At 36.6% G+C, this 23,918-nt stretch overlaps 1 protein-coding gene across 12 annotated transcripts in view; it reads left to right on the forward strand.

The window, feature by feature from the left end:
* The window catches only part of Usp28 (ubiquitin specific peptidase 28), a 64,116-nt gene that overhangs the window by 36,975 nt on the left and 3,223 nt on the right, over nt 1-23,918 (forward strand). For 5 of the 12 annotated variants that reach the window (XM_048795934.1, XM_015489864.2, XM_015489863.2 and 2 more), the window contains 14 exons: nt 519-646; nt 4,456-4,551; nt 8,561-8,740; nt 11,011-11,231; nt 12,572-12,642; nt 14,422-14,650; nt 17,943-18,137; nt 18,702-18,841; nt 19,013-19,198; nt 20,479-20,574; nt 21,228-21,406; nt 21,505-21,583; nt 22,546-22,625; nt 23,276-23,399. In XM_048795934.1, the coding sequence (XP_048651891.1) occupies nt 519-646; nt 4,456-4,551; nt 8,561-8,740; nt 11,011-11,231; nt 12,572-12,642; nt 14,422-14,650; nt 17,943-18,137; nt 18,702-18,841; nt 19,013-19,198; nt 20,479-20,574; nt 21,228-21,406; nt 21,505-21,583; nt 22,546-22,625; nt 23,276-23,399 (2,004 nt within the window). The remainder of the gene's footprint in view (nt 1-518; nt 647-4,455; nt 4,552-8,560; nt 8,741-11,010; nt 11,232-12,571; nt 12,643-14,421; nt 14,651-17,942; nt 18,138-18,701; nt 18,842-19,012; nt 19,199-20,478; nt 20,575-21,227; nt 21,407-21,504; nt 21,584-22,545; nt 22,626-23,275; nt 23,400-23,918) is intronic. The other 7 variants (XM_048795937.1, XM_048795938.1, XM_015489865.2 and 4 more) reach the window with 5 other exon arrangements.

A 23,918-nucleotide genomic window follows, 5' to 3' on the forward strand; every position in this document is an offset into this window, starting at 1 on the left:
TCAAGTTTCCTTTTTAGACATAAAGGGAATTCAAATTATGGATAATAGAGTATAAATAGTGTTTAATATATGTATAATATTAGTCTTCTTAGATGATTCCTGCAGTTATCTCCTTAGTTGTATGCTGTTTAGATCATTATTTCCAATTCTTTGATTAGGCTGTTTTCTTCAGCTTTTGAACCTTGTTTTTTAATATTGATTGACTCATTTAATGAAAGAATTGTATAGATGCTTGGTCAATTCATATACTCAGGGCAGTTATTTCTAAGAATGTTGGTTGAATAAAATGCTGTTGACTGGCTAGTGTTTGGAATCTTGAGAACTGTTTAATCATATTCTCTTAGAGCATGATTCTAAGTGTTTATTTTCCTTTAATATTGGGGATAAAAAATGTTAGTAAGAGCTTGATTTGAATAATTCTATATCACAAGAATAAAGTTTGATTAGGGATATTTTAAATTTATTGCTGTTGCCTAAAATTAGTGTTACTTTTTCTCATATTCCACCTCGGAACATAGCGTTGGTTTACAAAACTACCTCCAGTGTTGACCTTTGAACTTTCCAGATTTGAGTTCAATCAGTCCCTTGGGCAGCCAGAGAAAATTCATAATAAGCTGGAATTTCCTCAGATTATTTATATGGACAGGTAAGTTTCTGGTTGATTGTCTCCTGATGTAATGCAACAGTAGAAATGAGCATGTAGTCTTTTGTGGTCTTGATAATTTGCAAATTTGGATGTGGTGGATCTGGGTTGGTGCCTAGGCATTTTCATTTCTAACAAGCTTCCAAGGTAATGTAAATAATGGTTCTGATCTCTGGACCAAGATTTGAGTTGCTAGACTGCAGGTGAAAGTCCTACTGTTTTGGCAGTAAGGAAGCTTATATGGAGTAGCCATAGTATAGTTCTTTTTCTTCTGAATACTATCTGTATTCCTGGAGTGGTGATAGAGGGACTCCTAGAGAAACTTAAATTACAGTTTTAATCTCTTTACAGTCTGATTTAATGAGGTACAGTTGACATCCCCAAAGTCACCATTCTTTGGCGTATTTCCAGTATATTTTTGTTTTTGTTTTTGTGGTGCTGAGGATTGAACCCAGGGTCTTATGGATGCAAGGTGAGCACTCTATCAACTGAGCTATATCCTCAGCCCCACCAATGTGTTTTGACAAATATAAATAATCAAATAACCACCATCATAATCATGATAGAGAACCTTTCTATAACTTAGAATATCCCCTCTGCCCCTTTGTAGTCAGTTCCTTTCTCCCACCTCCAGGCTTTGTCAACCACTTTTTTTCTGAAGCTATAATTTTGCCATTTCCAGAGTGTTGTGTTAGTGACATTAATATTTAGTATGTACTCTATTATGGCTATATTCTTTTCCTTAGGATAATGCTTTTGGATTTACCTATGTTGCATATACCAATACTTCATTCCTTTATTTGTTAATTTTTTAGTGCTAGGGATTGAACTCAGGGCCTTGCACAGCCAAATATATGCTCTTCCTCTGAGATACACCCCCAGCCCCTGTTTAATAATGTTCTATTGTATATATGCACCACAATTTTTTTCTATTCACCAGATATATTGGTTGATATTTCAAATGTATGCAGTTTTAGGCTATTATGAATAAAGCTGCCATGAGCATTAACATACAGGCTTTAGTGTAGTTTTTAATTATCTTGAATAAAATATCTAGGCGTGGATGTTGATGGGTTATATGTAAAGTGTACATTTCTCTTTTTAAGAAATTATTGTACTGTTTCCTAAAGTGATTATGTAATTTCATGTTCCCACCAGTAGACTATGAGAGCTCCAATTTGCCAAATCTTCACCAGTGCTTGGAATTAAGTCTTTTTAATTCTAGCTATTCTAGATGTGTAGAAATATTGTATTTTTCATTTGCTTTATAATTTCCTTATAAGTAATTATATTGAGCATTGTTGGGGGGGTGCTCGGGATTGAACTCAGGCCTTTGTGCATGTGAGGCAAGCACTTTACCAACTGAGCTATATCCCCAGATGTTGAGCATTTTGTTGTGCTTAATTAATAGTCATGTATGTGTGTGGTTTGGGTTTTTTGTTTGTTTGTGATGTCTTCACATCTTTTGTCTACTTTACAGTTGGGTCAGTTGTCTTAGTACTGAATTGTAAGAGTTCTTTACTATTTTGGTTAGAAATCCAAATATTTTTTTCTCTCTGCTCGTCTGTTTTATTACCAGTGTCTTGAAGAGTGGAAGTTAGGATTTTGATGTAGTCTAGTGTATCATTTTTTTTTTTTTTAAGTTAGTACTCTTTATGTTCAAGAAATTCTTGCAAGGTCACAAAGATGGTCTGATTTTTTTTCTCCTAGGAATTTTGTTTTAGCTTTCATATGATGTCTACAGCTCATTTAGATTTTATTTTTATATATATATTATGAGATAAGGGGGTTTTGGAGAGGGATGGAAGCATGTATTTCTGATGTCTGTTTTGTCTACGGTTTGATCTTATTTCAATGCAACATTGTCTTGATTAAAGTAGCTCTGTGGTTTTGTTTGTTTGTTTTTTTCTGGTTTTTAAAAAAATTTTGTTCAAGAGGTTCTGTTTTAAATCTTTTTTAAATTTGTTCTTTTTAGATATTCATGACAGTAGAGTGACATGTACAATATGTCAAATTAATTATTCTAATTAGGATCCTATTCTGTGGTTGTACATAATGTGGAGTTCATATATGAACATAGGAAAGTTACGTCCTATTCATTCTACTGTCTTTCCTGTTCCCTTCATCCCTTCCTTCCCCACATTCCCCTTTGTCTAATTCACTGAACTTCTGTTGTATGTTAGCACCCACATATCAGAGAGAACATTCGACCTTTGATTCTTTGGGATTGGCTTATTTTACTTAGCATGATGGTCTCCAGATCCATGTTTTAAATCTTGATATTAGGTAGTATCAAAGTAGTTTTGCCTGTTCTGACTGTATTTCTGTATAAGCTTTTTCAGCCTGTCAGTTTCTACCTAATTATTATTAGGATTTTCATTTGGATTGTATTGCACCTATGGATATATTTGAAGATAAATCAATAACATTAAGTCCTTCAATTCATAAACATGACATAGTTAGCTCCATTTAGCTCAACAGTTAAATTTACCCCTAAATAAATCATGCTTTTGATGTTGTGATAATATATATATTTTTTAATTTCACTTTTTATTTGTCCCCTCCTCACCCCCAGTACTAGGGATTGGATCCAGGGATGCTCTCCTACTGAGCTACATCCCTGGTTCTTTTTATTTTTGAGACAGGGTCTTGCCGAGTTGCTGGGGTTGGCCTTGAACTTAGTGTCTTCCTGCCTCCTTAGTCACTGAGATTACAGGCATGTGCTGCCATGACTGCCTTCTATTTGTTCTTTCTTTCTTCATTTATTTATTTATTTTTGTCATTGTATATGGACAGCATGCCTTTATTTGTTTATTTTTTATGTAGTGCTGAGGATCAAACCCATTGCCTCACACATGCTAGGCAAGTGCTCTGCCACTGAGCTACAGCCTCAGTCCCCCATTTGTTCTTCATGAGCATACTGAAATGCAGTTGCGTTTTTTATATTTTTTAATTAAATGGACATTGTATTCTTTGGCCTTAGTAAACTCACTATTCTGATTTTTAAAAATTCCTTGAAATATTTTACATAGACAGTTATGTCATCTGCAAATAAAGGCAGCTTTACTTCTTTCTTTACTATTTATACTTTTATTTCTTTCTCTTACTTTATTATACTGGCTATTTCCTCAGTAAATAAATTGAATAGATATGATGAGAGTGGTCATCCTTGCCTTGTGCCTAATCTTAGGGCAGATGTGCCTGTCTTTCACTATTAAGCATGGTATTAGCTATGCGTTTTTCTTTTTCTTCTTTTTTGTACCAGGGTTGCTTAGCCACTGAGCCACATCCCTAGCCCTTTTTATCTTTTATTTTGAGACTGGGTCTTGCTGAGTTGCTGAGGCTATCTTTGAACCTCAATCCTCCTATCTCAGCCTCCTGAGCTGCTGAGATTACAGTTGTGTGCCACAATGCCTGGTTAGTTGTACATTTTTCATAGATGTCCTTTATCTTATTAAAGGAGTTTTCTTGTTTCTCGAGTATTTGTTTATTGTTGTGTTATAATTATACACAGTAGTGGGATTCATTGTGTCATTTTTGTACATGCATATAACGTAATTTGATCAATCTGAATCCCTGGTACCTTCCTTTTCCCTGTCATTCATCCTCCTCTTATCTGCTTGCTCTACTTACTGATCTCCCTTCTGGTATTATTATTTTAATTAGTGCATCATAAACTTTATATATATGTGGGATTCATTGTGGTATATTCATACATGGACATAGTACTATTTGGTAGATTTCCTTTCATTTCTTAACATTACAGAGGGTTTGTGTCATTAATTGTGTTTGTGGGATTATCATTTGCTTAGGTACATGTACAGGAGCAAGGAGCTTATTCGAAATAAGAGAGAGAGTATTCGAAAGTTAAAGGAGGAAATAAAAGTTCTGCAGCAAAAATTGGAAAGGTAAGTTTGTGATACTTTTGTGCTTGGAAATAAATATTGAAGAGTATAATATGAAGATAGGGTAATTGTTTATATTTGAAAGTTAATTTAGAATTTAAGTAATAACTAGGTATTCCATAAAATAGCTAAGATTCTTTTCCCCCCTAAGGGTGAAGTAAACCTTTTGGACCCACTAATATTATCCATGGGTAAAATATAGTTCCAGAGGACTTAAATGACCAAAAGTCACAAGTTAGTTATTGGTAGTATACTTAGGGCAACCCATGTTCTCATTTTATGTGTATATAGCTTTCCACTTTTTCTACTCCCTCTGCTGTCTTTACAAACATAAGAGAAGCAACTGTCACATTGCTCCATTTCACTTGTCTAGGGACAGCAGTTTCTAAAGTATCCAAAAAAGGAAAAATAATGCTGTTTTACCTAGAGTGGTGCTGATTAAAAGGGCTAATATAAATTTATGATTCATACAAGGTTCTTTCCTTTATGGAGGAATCTTTGCTTTTTTTTATTTAGTATTGACTTTTAGTGGAATCACCCTGATTTTCTTATGAGTGTTGAATGCAGTTTCCTTCTAGTCTAGGTAGATTCCATTGTCTTTGTATTTTCAAAGGAAATCCCATACACTGTTAGTGGCTTTCCCCCTTCATCTATTTAACCATTTGTCTCCTCCCACTGTCCTACTTCTACTCACTTCATTGATTAAGCATTCCTTTCCCTGAGAGGTAGCACTTTTTATCCCAGGCCCACAGCAGATTCTGCACCCCTCACCTTCCTTTCATCCAGGAAGAACTTTTCCAGTATGTATTTGTCTGAATAGAGACTTACACTGAATATTACCTCCTCCTCAAATACTGTCCTGGTAGTTTTTGATTTATAGGACTTCAAGTATGGCAGTAATTTATTTTAGTGTGTTAATGATACTCTGCAATACTAATAGTTTTTAAAAATTATCATTTTTTTTAAATATTTATTTTTTGTTGTAGTTGGACACAATACCTTTATTTTATTTATTTATTTTTATGTGGTGCTGAGAATCGAACCCAGGGCCTTGCATGTGCTAGGCAAGCACTCTACTGCTGAGCCACAACCCCAACCCTTAAAATTATTTTTATAGGACAAAATATGCTTGATATTTTATAACATAGGAGGAACCAGGAACTGATAAAGCATCTGGTTTATTCCGATTTTTTTTTCTTTTTAAATAAAAAGGAGTCTTATTGCTTTGCTTGCAAAGAAGAAACAGAGGACTTCTGTCAGAGAGTCTGTGATTCTGCCCATTAGAGGGAATAAGGGGTTTTTAAAGAAGTGATTTCACGTGTTCCCTATCCAGAGTTGTAATTCACTTGTTAATTTGGGAGATAGTCATTTCTCACTGGTGCCATCCCTGAATTATTTAGATTTTAAAATAGAGTACAGGAACATTTTTCTTAATATAATATTACTATTGTTTTCTTAGTATAATATTACTATTAAAATAGACTTTCAATTTCAGGGTTTTGTTTTGTTTTTGTTTTTGTTTTTCTTGGCAGAACTGGGGATTAAGTGTAGGAGCACTCTACCACTGAACTACATCCCCAGCCCCTTTTTATTTTTTAAGACAGTGTCTCACCAAGTTGCTGGCCTTGAACTTGAGGTCTCCTACCTTAGCTTTCTGAGTTTCTGGGGTTATAGGTGTGCACCACTGTGTCTGGCTAGATAATTTCGTTATTACAATGTTTTATTATTATTATTATTGTTATTGTAATAATTGTATTAGAGGTCTATGACTTTTAAGGTTTGTTGTGTACTTTTTATATTTGCATTTTTTAAAACCAGGGGTATAGATTACTTTTATTGTTGAAGAGTAAAAATTTTAGGGCTGGGGTTATAGTTCTGTAGGTAGAGTGCTTTTCTCACATGCACAGGACCCTAGATTCAATCCCCAGCACCACACACACACACACACACACACACACACACACACGTTTACCATTTTTCTCTAAGATTATCTTGATATAATATTGAAAATAAGATTCCTGGTATACAATATAGTTACCTTTTTTCAGGTAACTTTTGCTCTGATTCTGCTAACCAGAACAGGTACTGCATTGTATGAAGTTGGCCCTAAAAATTGTCTAAAGGAATATAGTAGAAGAACATAAAAATAATTATGTCATAAAATTAAAAACAATTTCTTAGAGAAGATTTTTCACTGGTGTGTTATATAAGTACTGTAATTACACACCTGTAATCCCAGTGACTTGGGAGGCTGAGGCAGGAGGATCTCAAGTTCAAGGCCACCTCAGCAATTTGGTGTGGCCCTGTCTAAAAATAAAAAATAAAAAGGGATGGGGTTGTATCCAGGGTTGCCCCTGGTACAATGCCCAGTACCACCCAAAAAGAAGAAAAGAAAAAGCAACAAATTTAGGAAGAATTAAAGATGTAAAATGATGGCTTATAATTTTATAATGATTACTAATGTTGTATTGTATATGAAGTTCAGAAGACAAGCAGAGTTTAGAGAATCTGATAATAGCAGAAGTGATGGCAAGGAAATATGTCTAAGAAATAGAGCAGTTCTCCAAGGATCTTCTACCTTTACATATTTGAGATCCTTTTCAATTAAAGCAGTATTTCTCTTTGGCAGGCAGATTCTATTTCTTCTTTTTTTTTTTTTTTGATGTTTTTTTTATTATTTTTAGTTGTTCAAAACATTACAAAGCTCTTGACGTATCATATTTCATACATTTGATTCAAGCAGATTATAATTAGTGAAGATGAAGAGGTATGATTGATCTCTTTCTGCCTTTGCTAAGATAGCCTTTGCAGTCTGACCTCTAATATGTGGTTGACTTTGAGTTGCACTGTCCTTTATTTTCCAGTAGTATTTTCATTTTATAATGTTCAATTTGGGTTTAGAAACAGACAGTTTTCTACCTGTTTCGTACTTGTTACTTTCTTCTACTGTATTTAGAGAAGAAAACTGTGAAGTGACTATTCTTTTGTAAAATGGAAACCCAGAGTTATGAAGATTACCTATGGGAACCAGTCAGGTTGATTATCATACCATTCAAACTCTTACCTACTTTAGTGAACTTAAGAATTCATTAAACTATATCTCTTTAGTGAGTCTAAAGTAATATGCTAATAATGGTAGAATATTAGATATTAATGTATTTATTATTTTGCTCACATACTTGCGAAAATTATTATTTATATAGAAATCTTCAATAATTTAGCCTGGCCTGTGCCATTGAATGAGTGTATGAATAATAGGGTACTTAAGATGCTACATAAGAGCCATTTGCCAGTTTTCTTAGTCTCTGGTCTTTATCAGTACATCATTCTAATTTCTAGACTTCTTTCTTGTATTTTTCTCAATTGTGAAATAGTTGGTCCAAAGGGCAACAAAGAAAAAAACCTTTGAGTGGTAGTTCACTAGAATTATTTTTCAGATTTGAGTACTAGTAACTAGTACTCAAATGTATAGTTACTAGATAATCTGATAATAGCAGAAGTGATGGCAAGGAAATATGTCATACCTCTTCATCTTCACTAATTTAAAGAAGAAATAAAATCTGCCTGCCAAAGAGAAATACTGCTTTAATTGAAAAGGATCTCAAATATGTAAAGGTAGAAGATCCTTGGAGAACTGCTCTATTTCTTAGACATATTTCCTTGCCATCACTTCTGCTATTATCAGATTATCTAGTAACATATATATTTTCTGTTAAAAAATGATTTATTTTTATGACCAGATCTTAAATGCAAAATGACAGCAAGAAAAGGCATATTTGGCGTGATTTTGATTATGATTTGAAATGTTTCCTACCAGATAGAAAACATTCAATTGTTACATTTTTACTTTCATTGAAAATTTAACTCTATAGATTGTTCAAGTAACCTATGAAATATTGTATGCCTATAGGAATAAACTTTTCTACTGACCCTCCACATGATAGACCTTTTGGCAGCAAGTCTTAAAAACACAAAACTTGGGCAGTGGAGTACCATTGTCTTTGCCTCTTAGGTATGTGAAGTATGGCTCGGGCCCCACTCGGTTTCCACTTCCAGACATGCTGAAATACGTTATTGAATTTGCCAGTACAAAACCTGCTTCAGAGAGCTGTCCATTGCAAAATGACACATGTATGAGGTTACCACTTCCTTCAATGCACTGCCCGGTTTCTGACCTGACATCTAAGGAAAGGTAATGAAAACAAATTTTTAAAAATGGTATGTATTGATTTTTCTGGTTTAATTTAACTATGCACCAGCTTTCCATCTAATGAGCAACTCACTCCACCAGAGCTCAAGGAGCTGTAAGATTTTCCCTACTGTTGCTTGAGTGACAGTGTTCGTAATTCCCTCCAGTGCACTTATCTTGCCCCAGGATGGGTGGAATAGTTCCAGAAGTTTCTTCCTATCTGGGAATATGTTCGTACTCTTCAAAGACTATCTTGCTGTGAGCCAGCTGCCACTAAAGACCTTTCTCCCGAAGGTTAACCTCTGTTCTTCCAAAATCTCTTATTTTCCCATCTACTGTGAAGTTAGTAGGGCTAAGTAAACATCAAGGAAAGAGATGTATTCATGAGTAGAGAATTAAAACATGAGACAGACTGGTTAGGAATTGAAGAGGACAGCTAAATGCAGTGGTGTGTGCCTGTAATCTCTGCATCTCCAGAGGCCAAAGCCAGAAGATCAAAAATTTGAGTCATGTTTCCACAATTTAGCAAGACCCTATCTCACAAGGGCTGAGGATGTAGCTCCGTGGTAGAATACCTCTGGATTCAATCCCTAGTACTGCCCTATCCCCCTCAAAAAGAAAGAGAAAGGAAGGAAGGGAGGGAGGAAAGGAGGGAGGGAGGAAGGAAGGAATTGAAGAGGACAGACTAGCGGGTCGTGTGTGTGTGTGTGTGTGTGTGTGTGTGTGTATATTGAAGAAACAGGGAGGCCATGTCAGAATGGCCTTCTGATTGTATAATAATCTTTATAATTTAAAGGAGCCAGTAGGGTTAGCCTGGATCACATTTGATATGTGTGTGTCATGGCTAATTAAAATATTAGTATTCATTTTTTCCAAAAATGACTTTAATATAAAAAAAAACTAATCATTTTCCCTAACCCTCCATATTAATAAATATTAGTATGTTATTTGATTTTAAATTTATAGGGATGTGTGCATGTGTAAGACCTTGTCTGGAATTGAAACATCTGCTTTCTTGCTTATGTGGGGCTTAGTTTTCTATATTTATGTATATATGGGTCCTCAGGGGAAACAGGCTTCCTTTTAAATCAAAACTAAAGGAACTGTAGTTTCAAGTAACCTATGAAATATTACTTTGTATTCCTACTGGTATGTCTATATGTAGTTTTACTCTGATGATAATTGATTAGCAAGTAAATTAAATTTAAAAAAGTTCTTTAAATGAGAGATTTTTATTTGAGGCTGATCCCTTTTCCTTGGGCATTTAGCTTAGGAGTAGGAGAGCTGGAATTCTTGACATGAGGCCCTGTTCTCTGAGTTCTCCCAAGTGGCCAGCCACCTAGTGTATGTTCTTCATTTTTCTTGTTTTTGTGAATTTTGTTCCTAGACAGGTATTTCACTTTACTCAGTTACATTTTGGAAACTGTCATTGATTCCTTGCTCCTTCTAGTCCTAGCCTTCTCTTTCCATCTTCCTTCTGGTTCTTTCTTCATGAGGAGCATTGTAATTCGTGATTAAAGAACATTAACCATAAACTCAGGCAAAAACAGGCTTAATGCTTTTCCATCATTGTTAAATTGCTTAATTTCTTTAAACATTAGGTTTATGCTTAATAAAATAGGGAGAAGTGATAGTATCTGCTTCATAACCAAGTTGTGTTCAATGAGATGATTCAACTGGTCACAGTGGCACATGCCTGTAATCCCAGTGATTTGGGAGGCTAAGGCAGTAGGATTACAAGTTCAAAGCCACCATAAGCAACCTGTCAAGACTCTGTCTTAAATAAAAAAGGAGCTGATGGCGCATGCCTGTAATTCCAGAAGCTTAGGAGGCTGAGGCAGGAGGATCGTGGGTTCAAAGCCAGCCTCAGAAAAAGCAAGGCACTAAGTGACTCAGTGAGACCCTGTCTCTAAATAAAATACAAAATAGGGCTGGGGATGTGGCTCATTGGCCGAGTGTTCCTGAGTTCAATCCCTGGTTACCCACCACCACCACCACCAAAATAAAAATATAAAAAGGGCTGGGAATGTGGTTCAGAGGTTAAGAGCCCTGGGTTTAAGTTCTGGTACCAAAAAGGAGGGGGGGATGATTCATGTAAGAAAAATTTTGGCTTAATATCTTTATAAGGTTAATACTAAATACTAAATAAACTAAAATAAATTAAATACTAGCTGTGCTTTTCCATTTATCAGCTTGTTTTCCAAAGCACATTAATTTAGGCTAAGATATATTTTGGAAATTATCATATGAGCATGATTTTTGTCTTCCTTTAGTACAAGTCCAGAATGCTCTTCTCAGGATGTTGAAAGTACCTTTTCTTCTCCTGAAGACTCTCTACACAAGTCTGAGGTAGCAAGTAGGCCCCTAACTTCCCCTCGGTCTTCCCTGGGAATGCCTGCACACCCAGCTCCTCGAACAGTCACGGATGAGGAAAAGAACTTTGTTAAAACCTGTCTTCAGAGATGGAGGAATGAGATTGAACAAGATATACAAGGTTGGCATTTTTAAAACTTGTCAACTACTCTTTGCCTTTTCTTGGTTGAATATTTGGAAGCTGGGTACCCTGGATGCACTTCCTGCCATTACCGTACAGGCTGTTGAATTTTGACTCAGTAATTGTGATTTCTTTTTCACCTTTTATGCCCTATAAGATTGGTTCACTCCCCCATTATATAGCTGTGGAAAGGTGACTCCAAGATTCCCTCTTCAAAATTTCTGGTAATCTGTAGAAACTTACACACTCATGATTATTTTTGCTCAGGTCTAATTACCTTTCCTTCTTCCTCTATCCCTCCTATCTCTTCTCCATTCTTCTTTCCCTTTTTCCACCCTTCCTTCTTCCCTCCCTCATTTTTTTCCTTGCCTCTCTTCCCTTCCCTTCCCTTCCCTTCTTTGTTTGCTTGCTTGCTTTCTTGCATGTTTTCCATCTTTCTCAGAGTACTGGGCATCAAACCCAGGGCTTCCTGCATGCTGTGCACATGCTGTGCTACTAAGCTAAATCCCAAGTCCATAATTTTCTGTTTATTCATTTTTGTTCCTACAGTAGTTTTTCAGACCTTGGTTTCAGTTGATCCAATCTTAGAATTTTTGGATTTCTTCTTTTAAGTCTTTTCCATGTAAAGCATGCTGTACTGAAGTTTAATGGGGCAATGAATATTTAGGTGTTGCACACGATGTAAAATTGAATTATTCATCATTTTGTTTTTAAAATTCCTTTGGTCTCATTGCCTTATTGCTCAGATTATCCCTTCCCTTTCTTTCCCCTTTTATTTAAGGAGCAAAGAGACAAGTAAAACTTGAAATTCCTCCCAAGTTCTTATTCAGAGAAATATAGCCCTACCTTTTTTGTCCTTTTTTTTCAGATCCTATCACTGAGACATAGTATTTTATGCCCAACTTAATTTCCTAATAAAGTTTCCTCTTTTAAACATTTTAGCCGGGCACAGTGGCACACATCTGTAATTCTAGTGACTAGGGAGGCTGAGGAAGGAAGATTCAAGTTTAAGGCCAAACTTAGTGACTTAGTGAGGCCCTAAGAAACTTAGCAAGACCCTGTCTCAAAATAAAAAGTTGAAAGTGGGGGATTTGGCTTAGTGGTTAAATACCTCTGGGTTCAATCCTCAGTACTAAAAGAAAAGAAAAGGAATATTGGTATCAGTTTTAAAAACTAATTTAAAAAACCCTTCATAACCTAAAACATGAGCTGCTTTAAAACTGTTACTACTTTGTGGTTCACAGCAGGAAATCGAAATCATAAGAACTTTGTGTACACTTAAGCAATACTGTCTGATTAGCTGAGTGAGTTGATTTTAACAAAGTGTTCTTTTTTAACAGATTTAAAGAGTTGTATTGCAAGCGCCACCCAGACTATTGAGCAGATGTACTGTGATCCTCTCCTTCAGCAGGTTAGAATAAAAATGGTGGGAAAAGAGTCATGGCATGTGCTAATCATAGATGCAACAGGAAAATATGATGTTTTTCTTTTAAACAAATAGGACTTTTCCTGAAATATGAGAATAAACTTGAGCCAGTGTGGTGGCACACAGCTATAATCCCTGCTACTCAAGAGGCTAAGACAGGAGGATTGCAAGTTTTAGGCCTGCCTGGGTAACTTAGCAAGATGCTGTCTAAAAATAAAAAGGACTTGGCGTGTGACTCAGTGCTACAGTGCCCTAGGTTCAGTCCTTAGCACCACACACTCAAAAAAGGAATGAACAAGATAGATACTGATTCCTTTGATTAGGTTAAAGAAAGCAATGTATCTTTTGCCTGCAGTAGAACCTAAAACATCATTGTTTTGATTCTGCCATGTGGTATCTTTTCATCTTGTAGAAAGGTTTACTTTCAAATATTAATACACATTTCTCACAAAATTGTAATTTAAGGAGTTCAGTGGGGGGAAAATGACTTAGGAACCAATTATCCATCAATTTTAAGAGTGCCATGGTCCTTTGAGAACCTTTTTTAGCAGTGTGCTTTCAAGCTTTGTATCTTGAATAACTTAAACTTCAAATGGAAGCCAGGAAGGACAGAAATTCTTATTGTCCACACAAATTTTTGTTCAGAATAGCATTCTGGGCATGGCCTTGCAGAGGCATCTGTGTGAATGGACCACGGGCAGAATGGCTGCAGGAGGAGAGCTCTGCTTCTAGAACGGCAGTGAGCCCAATTCTGTTGCGTAACAGGAATGTACCATGTGAATCTCGGGGGTTCCCCGTTGTCTCTTTTGTGTTATTTCCAAAATCTTCACCACCAATGAAAACATGTCAAGGTACTGATTAAGTGTAAGTTTAATTTGATTCTATAACTAACTTTTCTTTCTTTCACCAATACTTAGAATTTAAGCATTGTTCTATTTTTTCCATATTGGGGGGAAAAAAAGCACTTTTCAAATGTTGAAACAATAAATGGGCTTACCCAGTATTCACTCACAAGAAGAAATATAAGGAGCATGTGACTAATTTATAATGAAATATGCTAACTTAAATTTTGGTACCAATAAAATAGGACTAAAACAAGATAGCTGCCGACTTGTGTTTAAGTCCCAAATATGGTAAACATTTTCTCAATGTAAATAGCTAAGGCTATTCTATTTTTAAACAAACTGACTTTTGAGCTGGACATGGTGGCACATGCCTGTAATCTCAGTACTCGGGAGGCTGAGGCAGAAGGATCATGAGTTCAAAGCCAGCCTCAGCAAAAGCGAGGTGCTAAGCAACTCAGTGAGACCCTGTCTCTAAATAAAATACATAATAGGGGTGGGGATGAGGCTCAGTGGTCGAGTGCCCCTGAGTTAAGTCCCTGGTACCAAAAATAAGAAATTTTAAAAAACCTGACTTTTGAGTTGGAAGGGTAAGTAAACCTACATTATCTTTGGTTTTAGATCTTTAATCATAATAGAGTAGTTTCAAGTTAAAAGAGCTTTCAGAGAGGTTATCTAATTCAGCTGTCTGGTTTTAAAGATTCTGGAACTGAGGTATCCTTGAAAGATTCCAAGGCTGAGTTTTTGTTAGTTCATCTTGAATTAATAAGATGTTTGAAATGAACCCCTATATCATATACATGCATGAATGGTCATTTTTCATTAACCTGATAATTGGAAACAGTTTTTGCATTTGAATAACCTAAACTTTATCAGATTACTTTGCTTAATCTAACTGAGGAATTTCCTTTCTGATTTGCAGGTGCCTTATCGTTTACATGCAGTTCTTGTTCATGAAGGACAAGCAAATGCTGGACACTACTGGGCCTATATCTATAATCAACCCCGGCAGATCTGGCTGAAGTACAATGATATATCTGTTACTGAATCTTCCTGGGAAGAACTTGAAAGAGATTCCTATGGTGGCCTGAGAAATGTTAGTGCTTACTGTCTGATGTATATTAATGACAAGCTACCCCACTTTAATGCAGGTAAAAAGATCTTTAACAGAACCCAGAGACTGGGGGAAATCTGTACCACCCGGGGAGGAGGATGGTCTCATATTTCTTTTGCATAAATTTATTGTTATGTAATTAACATTTCACTTAAAAGATAAAAGCAGTAGAAAAGAGGATAAAAAGGAAAAATGAATTTGCTTTTCTACTTCCATCCTTGACAAGTGGTCCTGCTCTTCGGCAAGTATACAGTATATAGTCTTTAAGAAATGTTCTCTGTGTATGCTAGATTGTATTTATCTATCCTCTCTCCCTCATTGACCCTGCCAAGGGATATTTTTCTGTTCAGTTCTGCACCTGTTTCATTAATAGAGTGTTTAATGATCTCTATAATTTCAAAAATAGGTCCTCATTTTTTTTGAACAACTGTATAATAATTCCATTGTATCTGACACAGTTTATTTGATCAGCTTCCCATTGATAGAGTTTTTAATTATCTCTAGTTCCTCCGTGTCTTGTTAGTGAGATCCTTTTTTTTGTTGTTGTTTTTTTTGTACCAAGGATTGAACTCAAGAGGCACTTGGCCACTGAGCCACATCCCCAGCCCTATTCTGTATTTTATTCAGAGACAGGTCTCACTGAGGTGCTTAGCCCTCACTTTTGCTGAAGTGGCCTTTGAACTCACGATCTTCCTGCTTCCCGAGCCACTGGGATTATACCACTGTGCCTGGCTTAGTGATATTCTTACACATACAGTTTTGCACCTTTAGGACAGCTAAATTTTAAAGGCATATTTTCCCAAACAGTCTCATTTCTCATAATACTAAGAGCAATGATAATTATTATTTATTAGTATTTTATTCCTTAATACATTCTTTCAAATTTATATCTATAATATGTTATAACTCTAAAAGGGAGGTAGGCAGGGTAGAAATCCTTATAATCCTCATTTTCCAGCTAGGTAGCAAGCTTTCAAGGAGTCTACAATTGTCTAGATTCTATAGCCATTAAATAAATGTCAGGCCATAGATTTAAATTCAGATCTGACTCCTAATTCTATTTACATTATTCTCTCTTCCTTTCAGTCTTCTGTGAGTGACCTTTATGACCAGCATTTTATGTGTAAAATAATAGAAGGCTTTTTTTCTCGGAGACTGAGAAAGACCCTGTCTCAAAATAAAAAGACAGGGGATTATAGCTCAGAGTGCTTGCCTAGCATGTGCAAGTCCCTAGATTCAAACCCTGTACCACCAGGGGAATGGGGGAGTGAGGGGACCGGGGTGGAGGGAGGCGCTCGTTCTTTTAGTACTGAAACTCTGTTAGTGTGCAGAAGTAAGAAAACATGAGCCAGGGGGCTGGGATGGTGGCTCAGTGGTAGAGTGCTCGCCTAGCCTGCATGAGGCACTGGGTTCGATCCTCGGCACCACATAAAAACAAACTAATGTATCCACCTAAAACTAAAGATACATAAATAAATAAATATTTTTTAAAAAAGAAAAAAACATGAGCCAGGGCTCAGTGGCGCATGCCTGAAATCTCAATGCCTCAGTGGCTCTAGAGGCTAAGACAGGAGGATCACTAGTTCAAAGCCAACCTCAACAAAAGTGAGGCACTAAGCACTCAGTGAGACCCTGTCTCTAAATAAAATACAAAATAGGGATGGGGATGTGGTTCAGTGGTTGAGTGCCCCTGAGTTCAATCCCCAGTATTCCCCCAAAACAAACAAACAAACATGCAAGGCATTTTGTCCAGGCAGCATATTATCTTCCTGATACGCTAGTGTGGTTTAGGAATATGGGATGAAGAGAATGTTCATTTAGTAATAACCAGTGTTCAAAATCACATGTTTACAGTGTAAAGGAACAAATAGCTGCTTGTTGGAGTTATTGTGCAAATGACTATACTAGCTGTTGGTTATATGTAGGAGCCTTGCTATTCCTTGCATTATTCCTTTTTATATTGTAGAAACAAACAAGTAGAAACTTTTGTTTGCTTAGTGAAAAGGCTAGTTGATACCAATCAATAAGTGAATGTGTTGTTCTGCTGTAGGTTTTGTTTCAGTTTGGTCACAGGATTAGAAAGAAATTTAATGTGTCCTTGATAAGCTTGCAGTTTTTCATCATAGCTTTTGATGAGCCAGATATTATAGACCATCTGAACCATTGCTGCATATTGCTTTATAATAGGGCTTTGGTTGTGTGAAACTTGAGGAAATAGAAATGCCTTGAAATTTCTATTTAACCCTCCTCCTAATGGACATTCTTATCAATAAGTACAATGGCTCAATTGATAAAACTTTTTAGCTTAACGTTTCCATTGTATCTTGATTTTTTTTTAATTTCCAAGAAATGTTTGGTATACCCAGTGATTGATCATGATTCCAAATCCTTTTTACTCTGTATCATTTATTCTTTCATTCATTTAGCGTGTATTTAATAAGTGCCTACCTACTACTATGCCAGGCACTGTTACTGATATGCTGTGCTTTTTGACCTTATATTGTCAGTATTTCTTTCCTTCCACGTTTTTACTGGTGCATTATAATTGTACATAAAAGATAGGATTTGTTGTTACACTTGCATCCAAGCACACAGTATAATAATACAATTTGACCAGTATCACTTCCCAGCACTTACTCCTCCTCCCGCCTCACCCCTTTTCTCTACTGATTTCCCTTTGATTTTTATGAGATCCCCACCCCCAACCTTTCTTTTCCATATTCCTTTGTAGCTTTCACATATGAGAGAAAACATAACGATCCTTTTTCTTCTGAGTTTGACTTATCATAATGGTGTTTAGTTCCATTTTCCTGCAGATGATATAATTTCATTTTTCTTTATGGTTGAATTAAACTCCATTGTTGTATATAGACCACATTTTCCTTGTCTGTTCATGCATTGATGGACACCTAGGCTGGTTCCATAGTTTGGCTGTTGTGAATTGTGCGGCTTTAAACATGGGTATGCATGTATCACTGTAATATGGTTTAATTCTTTAGGATGAATACCAAGGAGTTGTATAGCTGGATCATATGGTGGTACCATAACTATTCTTTTGAGGAACCTCTATACTGATTTCTATAGTGGTTGTACTAATTTACAATGCTCCCAACAGCTTAATAGTGTTCCTTTTCCTCCACATCCTCTGCAGAATTTATTATTATTATCTGTATTTCTGATTAATTGTACATGTATGTATGTGTTTTTAATTAGTGGCAAGTCAAAAGATGAAATGTTCTGCTTTCTTCCTTTCTGGAAAGGAACTTCTGATTCTTAAGAGATGTTTTCTGGATGGTACTCCATTTAATTCTGTCTTTGGTTTTTCTCAGAGGCAGCCCCAAATGAAGCAGATCGGATGTTAGGAGAAGTAGAAGCACTGTCTGTTGAACTCAAACATTACATTCAAGAAGATAATTGGCGGTTTGAGCAGGAAGTAGAAGAGTGGGAAGAAGAACAGTCTTGCAAAATTCCTCAAATGGAATCCTCCACCAGCTCCACATCACAGGATTTCTCTACCTCACAAGGTATCTGAGAAGGGCATATGTCCGTGTTTTAATAGCATGTAAGTTGTACACCAGACAGCCCTATGTACCCCAGCTGATCAAGCAATACTTTTATCTTTACAATGTTTCATTTATAATTGGCTTTGCATAACCAGATAGAGTAAATTTGTGACTTCAGAATGTGATTTCTGATGAATAGAAATAATATCAGAAGACTACCTGTCCTTTGTACATATAGTTTTGCTAATTTCTCAGGTTGTAAGGGAAACTATAATAGATTGATAGGTAGACTTTATGAAAGCTGTCCTCCAAAGAAGATCTTCCTTACAGAAGGATTTTGCGGGGAGTCTTCTGGGCGTAAAGAAATATGACAAAGTTGAGAGCATAATTTAACAGAATCGTCAGTGGGTTTTTGCTGAAATAGCCATTTCTTGTTAACACTAGTTTTTCTTTAAAAGGTGTGTTAGAAGTGTTGTGTATTAAACTGTGTATCAAGCAAGTGTATCATTCTGCTTGCCAGATATCTGAGTGTCCTAGTCATTATTTATCAGTGGAAGCTAATGTCTTTGTGTGGTTCTTTGTCAGACCCTCCAGCAGCCTCTTCTCATGGGGCTCGCTGCTTGTCATCTGAGCATGCTGTGATTGTGAAGGAACAAACAGCCCAGGCAATTGCAAACACAGCACATGCCTATGAGAAGAGTGGTGTAGAAGCAGCACTGAGTGAGGTAAGACTGACTAGGAGGCCGAGATTCAAGAGTGTCTGACTTTCAACAGTAAATGCCAACTGTCTCACATTTCTGTTATTCTGTGTCTCTTCTGCATTTAACCAACCCCTCTTTATTTCTCCTGTTTTTTTTTTTTTTTTCTTACTCTTTTTTTCCATTCTGCTGCCACAGCTTAAGGAAGCTGAACCCAAGAAGCCCATGCCCCAGGAAACAAACCTTGCAGAGCAGTCAGAGCAGCCCCCAAAGGCTAATGATGCAGAGTCTGCTGCCCAGCCTAATTCTGAGGTCTCTGAAGTCGAAATTCCCACTGTGGGAAGGATTCTGGTTAGATCTGATGCAGATGGATATGATGAGGAGGTACAAAGATGAGTGTAGGAATTAGCTGTTTGTTGTCAGTCTTATATTTCCTTCTCATGTGACAGTATACTTTTAAAAGGTGTCTGGCAGCCAGGCACGGTGGCACATGCCTGGTAATCCCAGTAGCTCAGGAGGCTGAGGCAGGAGGATCGCAAGTTCAAGGCTAGCCTGAGCAACTCGGTGAGGCCCTAAGCAACTTGGTGAGACCCTGTCTCAAAGTAAGAAATAAAAAACGCTGGGGATGTGGCTCAGTGGTTAAGCATCCCTGGGTTCAATCCCTGGTACCAAAAAAAAGTATCTGGTAATATAGCTAATATTTTTCATTGAAACAAATAATTGACAAGAAGTCCTATATGGTTTTGACCTTAATTACTACTTTTTAAAAGATAATTTTATTTCTACTGTGCACTGTTTCTTTCTGTATGTGTATATATATTTATTCAGGATTATACTTAGGGGAACCACTTCAGAATCTAGATGGCTCAGAAAGGTAGAATTTAATTCTTATTTTGGTATTATGAATAAGAATTTCCTTCTAGGGAATTTTTATGGTTTATATTAGTCAATTGTTTTTCCTCCAAATAGAAATTTGTCCAATGAGCAAAACAAATCTGGATTAAAGTTGTTTTTGCTTTCAATTCTTTATCAAGAAAGCTATTTTCAAAGTTTTATTGAAGCAGCTGTAGAATCCCAAGGTATTCATTTTTACTACACATAAAATAGTCATGAATCCTATCTCTCAGATTTCCATTTTTTCCTATGGGTGTTTTGTTTTGTTTTGTTATTTTATTTTTTTCCCCTAAATCATCATTGGAAGGTTTTCATTTTATAGTCATATTTGTGTAGCTCCTAGTTTCCAGACTGTTTTAATATGCCATTTATCCAACTACAGCTCTAAAGTACTTGTGTATTTAAGCTGTGTGCCCAAAGTTACAGAACTAAATTACAGTTGGGTCCTAGACAGTTCCCCTCAAGAGCTATAGTTTAATTCAGTTCTTCAGCAGTGCCATATTGGAGATAATTTTGGACATACATCTTCATCTTTCTCAGTTAGAAATGTATAATAGAGGAATAGCTCATCATGGGCGCTGTGTTTATGTTCTATAAGGGGGCAGAGGCTATGCATGCACATAGGAATAGAGTATTGAAACTTGTATCAGTGCTGGCCAAGGAGCACACTGCTCTACTTTCTTTTAGCACTTTCTTTACCTTGCTTTCATACAGTCTTCTTTTGAACCTTTCTTTCCTTTTTCTCTCTGTTTTGTGCCCTCTTGTGGTAGGTGATGCTGAGCCCTGCCATGCAAGGGGTCATCCTGGCCATAGCTAAAGCCCGTCAGACCTTTGACCGAGATGGGTCTGAAGCAGGGCTTATTAAGGTATCTCTGTTTTCAAAATTGTAATATTTAAACCAGCTATCCTAATATTGGGGCAGTAATTATAAATGTGGAGAAATGTGTTTTTTAATTTACATCATTCAAGTGAAATATAAACCTTCCCTTCATGTCCAACTAATGAGCAAGCTGTCCCACAATACTATTGGCTCCTCTCCTCTTGGCACTCACCCAGCCTGTTAGCAGTGCCACTGTCTGTTACATCTAGCCTACAGGGGCTGTTGCTTTTGTTAGTAGATGTCCATTACTAAAACTGTAGGTGATACTGTTGCCTTTGTGATTTGGGGGCCTTATTATAAGAAAGTATGTCACAGTGTTAAGGTATTTGAATAAAATTTAAGATTCTTGAATTAGGTTACGTTTGTATGGATTTCTAAAAACAAAAAAATTAACTCATTATTTTTTATTTTTTAAGAACTTGAAAAAAAATTTCTCTTATAATTTGTGATGCCAGTTTCATCCTTTATGATATGCAGACAACTTAAAAGATTCCCTAATTGCTTTTATAATTCCTCGATGAGAAGAATTCCTTAGCATTATCATGGAGTTATGAGATTCTCCAGACCTTGGGCATCATTTTTTGTGTGCAGAAGTCTGCAGATATACCCTTTTCTAACTATAAATTCTGTCTTTAATAGGCATTCCATGAAGAATACTCGAGGCTCTACCAGCTTTCTAAAGAGACACCTACCTCACACAGTGACCCTCGACTCCAGCATGTCCTTGTCTACTTTTTCCAAAATGAAGCACCCAAAAGAGTAGTAGAACGAACCCTTTTGGAACAGTTTGCAGATAAAAATCTTAGCTATGATGAAAGGTGAGAAGGGTGTACTCAGGTGATTCAGCCTCCATCGATATTAGGAAGAGATTTGGCCTGGCACCCATTCATTACTTGGTTAACTTTCTCCCATGCAGATCAATCAGTATTATGAAGGTGGCTCAGGCTAAACTAAAGGAAATTGGTCCTGATGACATGAACATGGATGAGTATAAGGTGAAGTCTTTTTTTTTATTTCACCATTACAGCAAAACTATTTATTCTGAAGGAAAATGGTACCTGAGGCAAAATTAACAATTTTGTATTATCACAGACTGGACTTGTTTCTCTCTCCACCATAGAATCAGGAAAGAATGGATAAACAGTCTTTACTTACCCTCAGAATAGAGGTCTCTCTTTTTCCATACTCCTTTTAGAATGATGCAGTTTCATTTCCTTTTAAGTACCTACTTGAGCCTTGTAGGCAATAAAATTTCTTGAAAAGACGCTTTTGGATTTTAAAAAATGATGCTGTTTTCTAATATGTATTAAAATACATACAGCTATAATTTTTTAAAAAGTCATTGTATTCTAAGAAACTATTCTACCACCAAAGTATGCTTGTCTCACACTAAGCATGAGGTGCTTCTGTGTGACGTGCAATAGCCTTGTACTTTCATCCTCCCTGGATGGTCTTGTCAGGACTTTTTGATACGATTGTTGGAAATTCAAAGAATAAATTCTAAAGCTCATGTGAAATATTTCTGTTCCTCAGTGAAAGAAATAGAACGTTTAAAACTAAGGTCAGTGGTAGACTTTTATTCTAAATGTTGAGTAGTTTTCTCTTTTTCTTTATTTCTTTGCAGTACTGAGGAGTTAACCCAGGGGTGCTCTACCATTGAGCTATAACCCCAGTCCTTTTTTTTTTTTTTAAATTTTGAAACAGGTGTCTGTAAGTTGCCCAGGCTGTCATCAAACTTGCATTTCTTCTGCCTCAGCCTCCTGGGTGGCTGGACTTATATAAGAGTGTGCCATTGTGCCCAGCCTTGAATAGGATTTTATATAAAAGTTGTATTTGTTGTTTTGGATGTGGCCAAATGTGCTCAATAAATATTTGTACTGAATTTAAAACTCAGTGTGGGAAATGCAGCAGTAGAGTACTGAGATCAAATTCATTACTAACTGTCATTCCTTTTCAGAAGTGGCATGAAGATTATAGTTTGTTTCGAAAGGTGTCTGTGTATCTCCTAACAGGACTGGAACTCTATCAAAAAGGAAAGTATGTTGTTGGCCTTTGATTTTATTAAAAACTTGGTCAGGACACTGTTACTTGCTGATGCTCACCTAGAGTCACAGCCATGACCTTCCTCGTCACACATTAATGCACTGCATCACTTTTTCCGGTGCTTCACTTCAGTTTTGCTGTGAACATCACACATTTAATTTCATTCTTCAAATAAACATAAGTTTACTAGTAAAGTGATACATAGTGCCATTTTGTTTTGGTGGTGCTGGGGATTGAACCCAGAGCCCCTGCATGTGGCCAAATGCTTACCATTGAGTCACATCACCAGCTTCCCAGACTTTCTCTGTGACAAATAAGAATGTACTCAGAACATTGATGAATTTTTGAAGTTGTCATGTACCCCAGTGAGCATCTAGTTCCCTTCTTTGATTTAGAAAGAGGAAAAACTGAGACCTAGAGAAGTTTCCAGATTTGCCTTGGGTTTCTTGACAAATTTTTAGAAGAGCTGAGGATGGCCATGGTTCTTGGCCCAGAGGCTCCTCTTAGTATATCAAACTGAGCTCATCTTTAAGATTTTTCTATAATTGCAACCAAGTAGATTCTTGTATTAAGAAACAGTTGGGTCTAATCCCTAAATTTTGGTGGAGAAGAACTCAGCTGTGGTTTATCTCCTGTTTTCTAAGGTACCAAGAAGCACTGTCCTACCTGGTGTACGCCTACCAGAGCAATGCTGCTCTGCTAATGAAGGGGCCCCGCAGGGGGGTGAAGGAGTCAGTGATTGCTTTGTACCGAAGAAAATGCCTTCTGGTTTGTACTCTTTGTGAAGCCTTAAGAAGATGTGTGAATGTGTGTGTGTGTGTTTATCTCTGCTGTTGGAACCATGGTGAGATATAACTTAAACAAGAATTATCTCTAGCAGATTTTGGATTTTTTTGTCCAATTCTTGTGAGCAGTTTTACATTGGGACAGGTTCTTTTATAATACCTTAAGTGAATATCATTCTTCAACCTGTAAGAGAAGTTAAGATGAGAGCCAGATGTCCCTTTTTGTGCCCTTCCTGTGTGCCTGCATTGTGGTTTTGATGGCCTTACTTCCCTGCTACATGGTAAGTTCACTGAGCAGAGAGACTTATTCAGCTGTTTTCCTCGAGACTGACACATAGAGTGCATGTGTGGTATTTTTTTCTACTGTTCCCTACTAAGCTAACAGATGAAAGTTTTAGGGACTCCACAGGGGTTTTTTGTTTGTTTGTTTTGTTTTGTTTTTGTTTTTTCTTTTTTTTAAGGTAAGAAGCATAATAATTAGTCCTACTGTCATGCTGGCATC

The sequence above is a fragment of the Marmota marmota genome, unplaced genomic scaffold, assembly GCF_001458135.2.
Source record: "Marmota marmota marmota unplaced genomic scaffold, marMar, whole genome shotgun sequence".
Classification (NCBI taxonomy): Eukaryota; Metazoa; Chordata; class Mammalia; order Rodentia; family Sciuridae; genus Marmota; species Marmota marmota.